This window comes from Cicer arietinum, chromosome 5, assembly GCF_000331145.2.
Source record: "Cicer arietinum cultivar CDC Frontier isolate Library 1 chromosome 5, Cicar.CDCFrontier_v2.0, whole genome shotgun sequence".
NCBI lineage: Eukaryota > Viridiplantae > Streptophyta > Magnoliopsida > Fabales > Fabaceae > Cicer > Cicer arietinum.
This window is the reverse complement of record NC_021164.2, coordinates 74260394-74275311: the sequence shown is the minus strand read 5'-3', so window position 1 is coordinate 74275311 and position 14918 is coordinate 74260394. Positions and strand designations below refer to the sequence as shown.

Sequence of the window (14918 nt, the reverse complement as noted above, 5' to 3'; positions counted from 1 at the left end):
TTTCCTCCTTTTTTTTTCTTTATCTTAATTTGAATTTGAATTTTTCTTTTAATTAAAAAAAAAAGTAAAATTAAGAGAGAAATAAAAAGAAAGAGAGAGTGAAACAAAAAGATGACCTAAATCTAGTGTCTAAGATAGACAACACTAATCAACAATGGTGAAACAATACTAATCAACTGACATATTTTTTAACAAGAAAATTTTGTAGACCTATTTAAATATCTTAATATAAAATATGATTTAAAATTAAGGTCATACTGTTTTTGTAAGTGTTAAACTAAATCTGGGTATTAGTTTTATATAATGGGTTGTTTGTTACAATTTTTTCTAAAAAAGATTTTTATATATTTTTTTTTGTAAAATAAAAAATAAAAATAAAACTTCAAATGAAAAACCAGTTGAAATATATTATCTTAAAATATCATTTTAAGTATTTCATTTATTTGTTTCAATTTTTTATACAGTAAAATTTTAAAAAATTATTAAAATGAAAATCTATTTTTAGAAGTTTTTTATGAAAATTATTTTTGAGATATACCTTTTTTAGAAAATTCATTTTAGTGTAAGAATTTATAATAATGAATATCAAAATTACTTTTTTTAATTATAATTCAAATTTTGATAAAAATTATTTTTAAAAATATAAAGATAAAATCCCTTTTTTAAACCATTGTAATTAGTTTAGTGGACTAATTGGTTATTAGATTTTTTTCTGTTACTCTAGAATTGCTTTTGGGCCCTTTTGTAACCGACCTACTTTTTTTTCCTGGTTTTTAGCTAACTGAATTACTGGGCCCTTATTATACAAAGGCCCAAGGCCCAGCTTCTTTTGTATGAAATCCATTTTCAAACTTTGTTAGATCCATTGAATGGTATCAAGAATTAATTATTTTCTCTTTCGGTCGTCAAATTTATTTCATGCGCCAAAAAACCTGAAAACGAAACAACGCTTCTTTATCTTCTTTACTCTTCATTATATTTTTTCTTTTTCTTATTCTTTTATCTTTTGCAAAATGACAATTCCACTACCGCGAGATCTTATAAATTCAAAAGACTTTTTATTGATATAATGAAGTTTAATACTTTTAATTAAATAAACTTTTTAAAATGATTTGGTTTAATTTATATAAAAAGTCTAGTCTAATTTTATTGTAGACTAAATTATAAATTTATATTAATCAGTCTAACTTATAATCATCATGTATAACCATGTCTTTTAAAAAACAGTAGTTTAATTAAAATTTTATTTTAAAAAATAATAATTTATTAATAATAGTACTTAATTGATTTAAATTAGTAATAAAATATATAAAAATTGTAGAGATTGATCACAGGTGTTAGGTGTTAGGTGTTAGTAACACTCCAAAAATTATTTTTTATTATAATTGAATTTGAGACGGAGTCTATAATTTATTGATACTTTATCAATTGCAATTTTTTGTTCAACAAAATCTAATGAAAACTAAAAAAATACCTTTTCGTATGTCTGTTTTTAAGAATGAAAATCTGTTGAAAAACTTACTTCATATATATGTATATTATAGGTTCTTGAAACATTGTTCAACATAGTCAAAATTCTTTTTTTCGAAAGTAAAATTACATTCAAATGTTAAGATGGTTAGTATAACATATACAAATGTTATTAACATTTATGTTAATTTAAGTAGAGTTGCTATTGATTTGAAGATATTGCAATTTTTTTTTTTGAAAGATACAAATGATAGTAAAACAAATGGTAGGAGATAATTAATGAGAAAGAGAAAACAACATCTATTAAATATTTGCACAATTGTTTTACCGACAATGAATATTTTTTTACAATTGTGACTTTTAAAACAAGAAAAAAAATATACACAAAAAAAAACTAAACTATATAATACTCTCAAAACAATTAGAAAATTTGTTTGATTTGATGATTTTTGCTGTTGTATTTTTTATTTGTTTAGGATCCCCAATTAATTTTTCCTCTTTTCTTGATAAATTTTAACTTATTAAAAAATCACTGCACTTTTTTTATTTACAAAACCCTCTATATAATTTAAGTGGCGAGTGTAACCAACTTTTATAAATAAACTAAAATATTAATATCTAAGTTTTATAATACTCTACAAAGGTTACAAGACAAAGTTTTTTTTTTTTTTTATGGTTTATGACTTCTGGTTTTAGTTTTTCCTTTTTCCTTGATAATTTTTAACTTATTAAAAAACACTTTACTTTTTGTTACTCAAGTGTCGAGTGTTATGGCTTTTGTAAATAACATTCAGTGTAAAATTTTAAAGTAGATTATTTTATTTTTTATATCACCTATAATAACATTTTTAAAAATTTAATCAAAAATAATTGAAATAAAATTAAGATTAAAAATAATTAATAGAAGTAAAAATTATTTAACATTATAATGTTCACAAACATAAAAATTAATTTTTTTTAAAAAAAAGTTAAAAGACAAATCTCATATTTTTGTATAACTTAAAAGATAATAGAATGTATTTTGGGATATTTTTCACATAAAAATATATTTTAAATTTTAATATATTCTACTTTAAAATTAATTTACGAAAATGTCATACACTTTTATTTTAAGAAGTCGTAAGACAGAGATGCAACAACAAATTATTTTCCTCCTCCAAATTTCGCGTCATGAGAATGCAACTATATATTGTTTATTATTTTTTAATAAATAAAAAATATTAAATTAATGAATAAAGTACAATAAAAAACTAATTTATGTTAATAAAATTAAATAAAATATATTAATAAATAAAAAATAATACCGTTGAATAAATATGCCAAAGAAAATAAAAAATTATTTATTAAAATATAAGTTAACTTATATTTTTATCAATTTTATTTATTAAAATATAAATTAGCATATATATATAATTGTTTAAACAATGTAACACATTTAAAAAAATTAGCATATTTTACATGTCTATGATACAATCAAATTTCGTCTATCTTCATATGAAAAATTAAAATATATTTATTTATATTATAAATAAAATAGACGACAAAAATAAAATGTAAAAATAAAGAAAAAGTATTTGAACTGGTCGTATCCTTATACATTTTGAAAATATAAAAAAATAAAAACACATTCTCAAATATTAATTTTAAAATAAATATATTAAAAGTTTTGTTTCAAAAAAAGATATAATATAAATGAAAATATCCTATATGAGTTTTGTATCGTGCACTTCCAACCTATACCTCTCACCCCATCCTCATGAAAAATATTAGATTACCTCTAATATTATTAGTAAAAACCCTCAAAAAAAATTCCTTCTATTTTTTTCACCTATTTTCTTCGAAAATTTGAATTGTCTGAATCACATATTTGCAAATAATTGAACCTTTGAAACATTCGAAATTCAAAAGTAAGATAAACTTCGAAACTTTAAAATTTTCGAAACATTAATTTTCTAAATCTTCGAAAGTTTCCATAAACATGAAATTTTTTAAATTCATTTTTTCTCAAAAATTTGAAACATTTGAAAGTTTCCATAAACATGATACTTTCAAAATGTAGAAACTTTCGGAACTTTCTAATAATATAAAAGTTTTGAAATATAAAATTCAGAAACATAAAGTTTTTTAGTTTCGAAACTTTGGTATTTATGGAAAATTCCAAAAATGTTTCTGAAGTTTAGTCTTCAATGAAACTTCCGAAACAAACTTCGAAAGTTTGGAAACAATACAAAAGTTCCAAAATATATTTTTTTTAGTAATAAATTTATAGTAATAAATTTTATACTTAATTTCAAAAATAGTAATAAATTTAATTAATAATAATATTATAAAATTATTTTTTTAAATAAAATTTTAATTATAACATATAACATGTATTTTTTGAAATAAATTGAAACTTTTGATATTGAATTACTTCGAAAATTTGAAAGTTTCGAACATTACGTTTCGGAAGTTTCAAATTCATCAAAATTTTCGAAAGTTTTGATGTTTTCTGAAAAATTACACTTCAGAACTTTCAAATTTATCCAAAGTTTCGAAAGTTTCAGATGATCCTGAAAAATAGCTTTTAGAATAAATTTAAAATTGGTTAAATTTTCTGAAAAATTAAATTTTCAAATTTTCAAATTTAACAAAACTTTTGAATATAAAAAAAAAACTCACTTTTTATTATTTTGAAAGTTTGTAATTTTTGAATATTTAAATTTTTTTGTAATTTTCGAAAATAGAGGTGAGAAATAGAGTGGTAATTTTTTTTAATAATTTTATATAAAATAAAAAAGAGGAAAATAAACTTTAAGAAAAAATAATGGAGTTAGGAGGATTCATGGTACAATTCTGATCCTATATTTTGCTTAGGAATAAATAAACAACATAAATCGCTGATAAAATTCTTCATGAATAAATATCCTTCACGGTCATACACTCTTCGTACAATCAATAGACACACTTATTACTAAGTGTTACTACTAGAAACCTCTTAATGATTTTAGAGATTTTAGACGAATCTAAAAAATTGAATCACTAACAAATAGATTTAATTTTAATAATTATATATTGTTTTAAAATATTATATTTATACTGAATAGAATATTAAAAGTTTAAATTACTTTATTTAAATTTATTAATATAATTAATTGTAAATAATATTTAAATATAGTTTTAAACTAATACTAACCTTTTAGTTAGTTAAAAAAAATCATCTTTCTAACATTTTTTTGGAACAAATTCATAATTTTTTTAAACAAATTCACAATCACACTTTATAACTTTAAATATACTACTAAATAATATATATATATAAAAAAAAAATTCAAATAACAACATTTTTAATCATTTTTTCTTTATCAAAACAAACTTCTCATACAAGAAAATATCAATTTAACTACAATAAATTAAGTATCTAAATAATAACTAATTTGTAACAAACAAGTCTGCTACAGATTTGCTATCGAATTTGTCGTAGCAAGAATTAAATGACTAATTAGCTACAACGTAACTTCCTAGTTACTCTGTATATAATTTTTTTTTTTAAATCCTAGATAATTCTTGGTTATTACGTAGTAAGTAATTGTAAAAAAAGTTGTTATATTCTAGCTATATAACTTTGATATCAGAATAACAATTTTCATGACTATTTTCTAACTATTTTGATTTTTTATAATTACGATTAACATGTCTAGTCAAAAGTAATTACACTAAGCAAATATTTTTTATTAAATTCGATAATCCTTACAAGTTGAACATGTGAACAACGGTTGATTTAAATAGACAAGATTAAGAAAGTTATTGACACAACATTTCACAATATCAGTAAGAGAACAAAAGTAACATTTCACACTCGGTAGTTTTAGAACAAAGGACATGTATTCTATTTCCGTTCTTTTCAAATCTAATTGTTCATATTATTATATAATTATTATATTATATAACATTTCAATATTTTCTACTTTAATTTTTTTTTCTTTTATATTTGTATTCCTTTAGTAAAGTTAGTCTTTATAAAATCTCTTAAAAATCTTCTAGAAACTCAATGAAATTTGTTCTAATTTTAGGTTTTATAAATAAAAATAAATCTTAAACCAAACAATATTTTTGAATTTGTAAAAAAAATAGTAAAAGAAATGCATAAAATAGGTGCAGTTCATTTAGAAGTGTTTCAAAGTTGATAATAATATTAATTATATTATTACTGAATATCTCTGAGTTTGTTTGAGATAATTTGTTTGAGAGGTAATAATGGGTGCATTTGTTTCATGACAAAATATATTATTTGAAATAAAAAATAACCTTGTAGGGTTTAAAAGGTGTTTCTTTTAGGTCAATAAGACTTTTAAATATTTTAATGTGAATAAGACTTATAAATAGACTTTCAAGTCATACCAAATTTTTAAAAAAATCATAAAAAAACTCTATGATAGGTCGTAGGCCTAAAAAATTAATCGTAGGTCACGCTCAGACCTTTCAAAATCTGGTATGACCTATTCTCACCCCTAAATATGGTAAATCAATAATAAATTTAAAAATATAATCTAATTATATAAGATTAAAATTATTCGCCTTAACGATCCATTTAATAGCACTCATTGTTTGTTACAATGGCAATATAGGTTATATCTCATTTAATAATTGGCAACCCCAATTAATAACTTGTTACAATAATAATATTTGTTATATCTCATGCCACGCTTGTATACATAGATTTGAATCAAGAGGATAACCACCTTCAACGGAGACTAACATACGAGTTTTAAAGGATTCAAGTAGATATATCCCAATCAGGCAACAATTAAAAGAAACTCTCATCATGTTTCTACAACTTAGATATAGGTGTTAGCTTACATTAAGTTTCTTTGAATGGTTCAACCTATGAAACACTATATGTTAGCATACTAAAGACAAGTAACATGCTTAACTCAATGAAAAATATTCTTCTTGAGATCAACACCTAGCATACAAACATAACCACAATTAGCAATAAAAGGGCAACAAAAGTAGTTTTACTAGGTCTTCCACTGTTTATTTTAATTGACCTTAAGTAAATAGTCTGAATAATTAAATTTAATCAAATAGTCCTGAATAATTAAATTGAAATAGAGGATTAGGAATACAAATTTTGTGTACTGGAAAATGATTTAAAAGTTTTAAGTTTTTTGAAATATTAGAACTTGTATACGGCGTACGGGATAGAACCGATACCAAATGTTTATGCACAGAAGATCATCAAAAGGCCCAACAGGGCCCAAATGTTTGTTAAAATATTGAATCGGACCCATAGGGTCCAAATTAGCACAGCGGTACATAACCTAAATAAGGAGGATCCAAATATTTTAATGGTAGAATAATTACTCATTCACTGATATTATGAATTCATCATTATAATTTGATGTTACAATTTTAAATCGTAAAAACTCATTAGTTATTTACTATTATTAATATAAAATGGTAAAATAATAAAATTTCTCAAAAACTAATCCAGAAAGAGAAGAAAAATTGGAAAAAATGCATCTATAAAATAATTATTTTAATAGTAAAATTTATTTTGAAATACTATCTAAATTTTGGTTTTTTAATAGATGTATCTTATAAGTGATTTGTTTCCCAACAATTGAATCACACAATTGACCTAATTTTCCTCCCCTGAATTAAATAACTTGTCAATGTTTGAAAAAGAGATATGCATGCAATGCATAAAAGACCTGGATGAAAATAATGTCAAAATGCAGTCATCTACTAATTGCTAATCATATTTGGAATTAGTTACTCATTCAATGCAACAACTCCCTGTATTTTCCTTTTCTTCATTCTGATTTATTGACCTTGCATCAGGACCTTTATCAAAACGGAAAAAGAAAATTCAACAAAAAAGAAGAAAAATATAAAAATATTTTTTAAATCAGTTTCTGTTTGACCTTTCCAAAAAAGTAAAAATAAAATATTATATCTATCTCAAAATAAGTGTTTCAGTGAAATTTCTATTAAGATAACTTCCTTATTTCAATTTCTAATGTACTTATTTTAGTTGTATCTTTTAATTAATATTATTTGAATTATTTTAAATACAATATTTTTTTACTTTATATTTATAAATATTGATAATTCACAAATATATAAAAGAGATGATTTAATAAAAATAATTTTTATTTATATATTTTTGTTAATATTTATATATTTTATATTAATATTTATGAAATGATTAAATCACTAAATTATTTTGAGAGGAAGTAAATAAGTTCCTGTTTGCAGCAACTCACATGTTTGTTGTCGCCTCCATATTACCATAACAATAACATTAATTTCCTCTCTGGCTCTGTCTATTTGCAATTGACCAATTTCCCCTTCTGAAAAATAAAATAAAAAAGCGGATATCAATATGACATAAGCAAGGGAAATGCGTATTTAACCAAAATAAATAAATAAATAAAAAGCTTAATTGCAGTTTTGGTCCTTCTATTTTAACTCAATCACAAATGTAGTCCCTCCATTTTGTTTCTTCATAGTTTTGATCCCCAAATAGAATTTTGGTCCAAAATTTAATGAAATTTCATTTTTCTAAAACCGTACTACACTATTTATGATAATAGATTTCAGGTACAATTGTTGCAAATGAGATCTTGAAACATTGTGTGACTTAAATAAATGCAAAAACAATGAAATTTCATCAAGTTTTGGATCAAAATTCTGTTTGAGGGACCAAAATTGAAGAGAAACAAAATAGGGGGACTACTTTTGCGATTCAGCTAAATAGGGAGACAAAAACTGCAATTAAGCCAACAAACAATATATATATATATATATATATATATATATATATATATATATATATATATATATTATGAAAATTATGTCTTATTAAGTGATATTTTCTATTTAAATTTTTATTTTTATTTACTTTTTTGTTTTTCTTACAGATTTTTTTTTCTTAACAATTGCTTTAAGCAAATAAACATCTTAGTCTAAAAATTTGTAAGAGTCCATCAATGTAATATGTTAAATTGACTACATAAAAAATTAATTATTAAATTAAAAAATATAATCAATTTACTTCATCAATAAAAATATTGTTTTTAATAAACGACCATCAAAACCCATAAAGGCATGTATATTAATTTAAATGCTCTTTTGGTGAATTAAAAAAAAGCCTAATTTTTTTAAATTGTGCTACAAACTATGGAAAAATAATTAAATTAATTGATATATTTTACTTTAAGAAATTAAAAAATTAAAATAACCGGCTATTATGATTCCTAATTATTCGAAATTTAATTCTAAAGTGAACTATACCCTACAAAAAAAATAAAATTGGTGCATACCTAACAAAAATTAAGAGTATGAAAGTTATCTCAAAAATACCATATAAGGACATTTTACACATAAACCAAAAAAAAAACAAGGTGTTCCAACTTCAAAGCTTAAAAGAAGAGTTGATAAAATTTCTTACTTTTAATAAAAAAAATGAAGCTTCATTTTCTTATGCCTCACATGGTGCTTCTTATTATTATTATTCATGAACTCTTTTGTATTCATATCTCAGCAGAGACTCTTGTTTCTTCACCTCAATTCTCACCTATTACTCCACTTTCTTCCTCTATGCCTAGGCAAGTGGAAGAAGAGAATCACCAAAAAGATTATTCACACAAGAAAGTTTTACTAGTTCTTGTTATTATCGCCATTGCACTTAGTGTACTCATTTTGAGTATCTTATGTTTATGGATTTATCACATCAAGCATCCATCAAAATCCAAAAGAAAAAATGTTCTAAATTCAGGTATTTTATTTAATTATTATATATTGTTCCATTTATGAGTTTCCTGTTTTTGGTTTTCAAAAAACATCAAAACATAAAGTTGATTCATTGGTAATTGTTTAAGAATTTTTTTTGCTTGTTCTGTTTTTGAATACCAAGATGCAGAGAAAGGGAACCCACCAGCACAATTTTTGAGTAAATTCAGTTCCATTGAGTTGGTTGGTTTGAAGAAAGGGTGTATTCCAATAATTGATTACAAGAAAATAGAAAAATCAACCAATAATTTTCAAGAAAATAACATCTTGGGTATAGGTGGTTTTGGATGTGTTTACAAGGCACACTTTGATGAAAATTTTGATGTTGCTGTTAAGAAACTACACTGCCATACTCAAAATGCTTTGAGAGAATTTGAGGTAATGGTTCATAATTCATTTCATGGTTCTCTTAATTTTTTTATAATAAAATTTTATTTTTTTAACTTTTATTGAATAGTGTGATTAATAATTTGCAGAATGAGGTTGATTTGTTAAGTAAAGTTCAGCATCCAAATATAATTTCTTTACTGGGTTGTAGCAATGATGGAGACATGAAATTTATTGTGTATGAGTTAATGGAAAATGGATCCTTGGAAGCTCAATTACATGGTAATATATTGCATCTTATGCTAATTTTTTTTTTATACATTGTAGAAGACACTTAAAACTCTAAGTTACAAAACTTACTACATTACATGGTAAATTCATTTCAATTTTTTTTTTCTTTTCAAAATTTTATGTTGAAGGACCATCACGTGGCTCAGGATTGACTTGGCACGCGAGACTGAAGATTGCTCTTGACACAGCAAGGTGAACTTATTTAACAATATCTCTAATTGTAGAAATTTATGAAATTCAGTTGAAATTTTGATGTGGTTTCATGTACACACTCAAATCTTGAACGTATAAAATATAATTTTTATCAATATTATTAATTCCCTTTCCTGTTTAAAAATAATATTCATTTCCAATTTGTTAATCTTCTAACTCTTTAGCTGTAAAATAAATGACGTATGTAATTTCATAATCAAGCTAAAAAGAGAAACAATTAATTGAAAAAGAAATATCAAGTAACATTAAAACTGTAAGCTTTAAAAGGTTTCAATGATTTAATCATATATTTTTTTACATTAACGGTATATAAATAAAATACAAACTTTAAACCTTTATATTTCTCTTGGGTTTGGTCTCATGTATGTTAACACACACTTCTATACTTTGATAAACAGAGCATTAGAATATCTACATGAGCATTGTTACCCTTCAGTGATTCATAGAGATATGAAATCTTCCAATATTCTTTTAGATGAAAACTTCAATGCCAAGGTAAAAAACAATACTATTATATTTGCAATAAATATCCCCAATGTTTTATAAATTGGTTTGTCACAATTTATTTTACTCACCAAAGTTTCTTATGTATTGGCACCCACACACTTATTGGCGGTGGGCTTATTTAGCTATCTGATTTTGGTCTAGCCATAATTGATGGGTCCCAAAAGAAGAAGAACATCAAGCTTTCAGGAACATTGGGTTATGTAGCACCAGAATATCTTCTAGATGGTAATGCCAACTAAATAAATTTCTTTTTTTATTTCACCGCATAATCATATATATGCATTGATCTCACATATTGCTACATGTTTAATGAGTTGCTACTTGTTAAGCTCTCATCAACTAACCATATCTTATCTTAGAGATACTATTTCTATTGGACCCCTTATTGAATTCAATTACGTCACTAGTGTGGTTTTATTTTTTTTATAAAGAAAAATAGTAGTATTATTTGGTATGAAGGAATTGCAAAAAAAGAGAAGAATGCACAAATATAGTGTAGAACAAAAATTGGAGTTAGTTTAAAACGGTTTTAATTTTGTAAACATATGATCTGTGCATTTTGTCCTTATGTTGGGCATATACCTGCGTTCTATATTATTTAAATTGACTATGTTATGGTAACATGATACAATCTCACGACAAAATTTGTTCCATATTGGTGACAAAAAGTAGTACCAAGATGTGCTAATATATATATATCCGGAAGATGGAAACTGAAATTTGAGCTGTTTATCAGCCAAGTTGGAAAATGACTGGTTTACGAAAAATGATTGTTTTCTATTATTTAGTCGAAAACTTGAGACAATTTGTGGGTCTAACATGTTTTTAATTTATAAAAAAAATAGAAGGAGATATTCTTCATTATTTTGTCTCAACCCACCTTTATTTTTACGGAAATAGGAATAAGTAACTTAGAGTTTAGTGTTGAAGTAACTAATATCTAATTAAATATTGTTCCGGCCAAAGTATATTCTTAGTCGATTTCACTTCAAGTGAATGATTAACCACTTATTTATAAATTTTACTCATTGAGATATAGATAAAACAAATCATTTATCCAATGTATTTTTAAAAAATATTTGGAGAAACAATTGGATCCGTATATGTGACAATGTGGAACTCATAAGAACCGGAACGTTTAGAAACATTTATTGAAGGGAATGCAATTAAATTACTTTACAGGTAAATTGAGTGATAAAAGTGACGTGTATGCTTACGGAGTTGTACTCTTGGAGCTTCTGTTGGGAAGGAAGCCTGTGGAAAAACTATCAGCTGCTCAGTGTCAATCACTTGTTACATGGGTATGTGCTTCATCTAAATCTTATGAAACCAAAATAAATAGGATTGCACCGCGATATATGAAGATGTATTTGTTTTCTACCTCATGTTTTCAAAAGCTTCCAAAATACTCACTGAGGTAAGAAAAGAAGCTACCAAGTAGGGAGGATAACATTACTATTTATGAATGCAGGCCATGCCGCAGCTCACAGATAGGTCCAAACTTCAAAACATTGTGGATCCAGTGATAAAGAATTCAATGGATCTCAAGCACTTGTACCAGGTTTGTGATCCAGGGATACAATCTCAAACAGTTTGTGTTTGGTAATAAACAACAATCGAAGTGAATCTGTTAAACTTATAAGGGTTTTGCATGTTGTTTTTAGGTTGCTGCAGTGGCTGTACTATGCGTGCAACCAGAGCCAAGTTACCGCCCGCTAATCACTGATGTTCTTCACTCACTAATCCCTCTTGTTCCAGTAGAACTTGGGGGAACACTCAGAGTGTAACAATATATTTCTCAAGCGGATTCAATTGTGAGTTCTAGCAAATGGAAGTTGTCAATTGCGAGTTCTAGCAAATGATACAGGATCAAAACTGAGAATACGACGTATAATTGGTTGCAATGATGCCGTTACGCCAAATACCAGAAATTATATGCAGATTGTCAACCTCACAGTTTTTAAGTTACAGACAACAGTCGCAACTTTGGCTAGGAAGGGAGAGGGTGATACAATGATTGGATTGATGATAACAAATGTAAAGGGACAAAAAATCACTTCTGTCTAGCAATTTGATTAATTTAGTTGTGCAGATTACCCAATAACAATATATCTAAACACCAGATCAATCTGGTCTTATATCATGTCAACTAAGACTTTAACTCGATCAATTCTTTATAGATTCAAGCACATAAAATAAATACTAGTAATAGTTCAAAGATCAAACATGCCAATAACAATTCCATAAATACTATTAAACCACGTTAAGTAACAATCGTACTTTAACCTATAAGAGATTCTATTAAATACCAGCAACAAAGATGAATTAAGTCCCTCAAATCAGTAGTTTGTAAGAGGAAAAAACAACCTTGTCACAAACTAACCATTATATCCATTTACCACGTGCATTTCACAATTTCAGCCATGATTGTCGAACTTAATATACCACTTAAGACCATTAGGATATAAGGAAAATTGTAAATACCAGGGAATCATAACATGAATCATAAGATCCGATAAAAGAGACAAAATTATAACATAATTAAAAAATATAAGCTTAACTTTAATTTTTTATTAATTTAAACATAAAATAAAACTAGAATTGATGTAAAAAAACATCAAACTAAAAATTTCACTCAAATCTAAACAGAAATTCAACGCTTCCAGAATCTAAAAGCAATAAACAAATATTGTTTTACAACAAAATAAACAAATCATTCTATACTTTTTACAAATAATAGCATTATATATTTCGTTTATTGTAATTTATAGCATCGTATACTTCCTTTTTTACATCATATTAGCAATTATTATTAATTAAGTAAATAAAACTGAAGAGAAGCAAACGTAGGTATCATAAACTTGTATTTTTTAGGGTTTTGTTATGCGAAGCATCGTTTTCAATAAACCAAGTTACAGACATGAACCATGACTGAAACAAAAAATAACCAGTCAACGGCACGAGAAGAGCGCCGCTATTACAGAATGACTTAAACAAAGGAAATTTAATCAATCGAGTGTTGAAACAAAATCAGGAAAACGAAAAATTGAAATCATGCAAACATATATAATCATCAAACATAATAGAGAATGCAAAGTATCAAATTTGATTTAAAATAGGTGTTAAACACCGTTAATGAGATCTTTACACGATGACGAACATTCTTACTTAAAAGAGATGCAAAATGACATTACAAATACAAAACATCGTTTCTGTCCCAAAATAAAACCCTAATGATTTAATTAAAGGAAAAAAAGCAGCAAATCAAGCACCTCAGAATCCAAGCTTGGTGCGACGCCAGTGACGGCGCTTAGCATTGTACCTAAAAGAGAAACACAGAAAAACAAATTCAGCGAAAGGGAACATAGAAATGATAACGAATCAATAAAACGGCGTTTGAAAAAGCGATATACCTGATGGTGTTGTCGGTCCTCATCCGGATCCAGTAGGGGATGGGCCTGTTCTGCCTCATCTTCTTCGCCAACTTCTTCTTGATTCTGAAGGTCTTGTGTGACGGCTACAAACAAAAACAAAAACCCAAATCTACGAATCAGAAATCAAATCGGAATTGAAATCAACATGACGAATAATAGAAGATTGGTAGGTACCATTTTCGCTACACCGGTGGGATTTGACTGCTCAGTCTACCTGCTGTAAACCCTAACTACAAACCCTAATCTAATTTTGCAGCTTTGTCAACTTTTTATTTATTGGGTTTTTTGATAGACAAGTGTGAAATGGGTATTTTTTGATTATGGGCTTTAGAGGCTGGTCCATTAAACAATTACTTTTAATGAAATTCCGTACACCCCCACTTATACCTCCTATTTTTCAAAGTCTATAAAAATATATTTTTGTCATTTTTAATCATTTGAAATACAAATAAATTATTTTTTCCCGTTTTTAAAAATGGGAAAAAAAATTGCAACTTTTGAAATGTAATTTTTAAAAAATTTAAATTGAATGTGACTTTTGAAATGCAATTTTTCAAGAATTTCATAAACAATTCGATAATTTGGTTGAATGTGAAACATTCAAATGCAATTTTTCCAACTTTATAAAATAATTTTAAACATCAGGTTGAATGAGAATTTCTAAAATTTAAATTTTTCATCAATTTTAAAAAAATTTAAAAATTTGGTTGAACGCTACACTTTTGAAATGCAATTTTTCTTGAATTGGGTTGAACACTACACTTTTGAAATACAAAATTTCTAGAGTTTTTATGTTTTTTTTTTTTTTAATTTGGTTGAACACAAATTTTAAAATGCACTTTTTCTTGATTTTTTTTTATTTTAAAATTTTGAAGTTGTTGAAATATTAAAAAATTT

At 25.4% G+C, this 14918-nt stretch overlaps 2 protein-coding genes across 2 annotated transcripts; one reads left to right on the top strand and one right to left on the bottom strand.

Moving 5' to 3' along the window:
- The first annotated feature begins 8856 nt into the window (after nucleotides 1-8856).
- LOC101506974 (probable receptor-like protein kinase At1g80640) lies at nucleotides 8857-12730 on the top strand. Its single transcript, XM_004501308.3, has 9 exons — nucleotides 8857-9235; nucleotides 9374-9627; nucleotides 9726-9858; nucleotides 9996-10059; nucleotides 10479-10575; nucleotides 10710-10812; nucleotides 11770-11888; nucleotides 12059-12148; nucleotides 12252-12730. The coding sequence occupies exons 1-9, from the start codon at nucleotides 8923-8925 to the stop codon at nucleotides 12372-12374; spliced, it is 1296 nt and encodes a 431-aa protein (XP_004501365.1). The 5' UTR covers nucleotides 8857-8922; the 3' UTR covers nucleotides 12375-12730.
- Nucleotides 12731-13670: 940 nt separating this feature from the next.
- On the bottom strand, nucleotides 13671-14353 carry LOC101507303 (large ribosomal subunit protein eL39). The gene is made up of 3 exons (XM_004501309.4): nucleotides 14196-14353; nucleotides 14001-14104; nucleotides 13671-13909 (listed from the first exon to the last, which is right to left on the bottom strand). The coding sequence occupies exons 1-3, from the start codon at nucleotides 14196-14198 to the stop codon at nucleotides 13861-13863; spliced, it is 156 nt and encodes a 51-aa protein (XP_004501366.1). The 5' UTR covers nucleotides 14199-14353; the 3' UTR covers nucleotides 13671-13860.
- Between the last annotated feature and the right edge of the window lie 565 nt (nucleotides 14354-14918).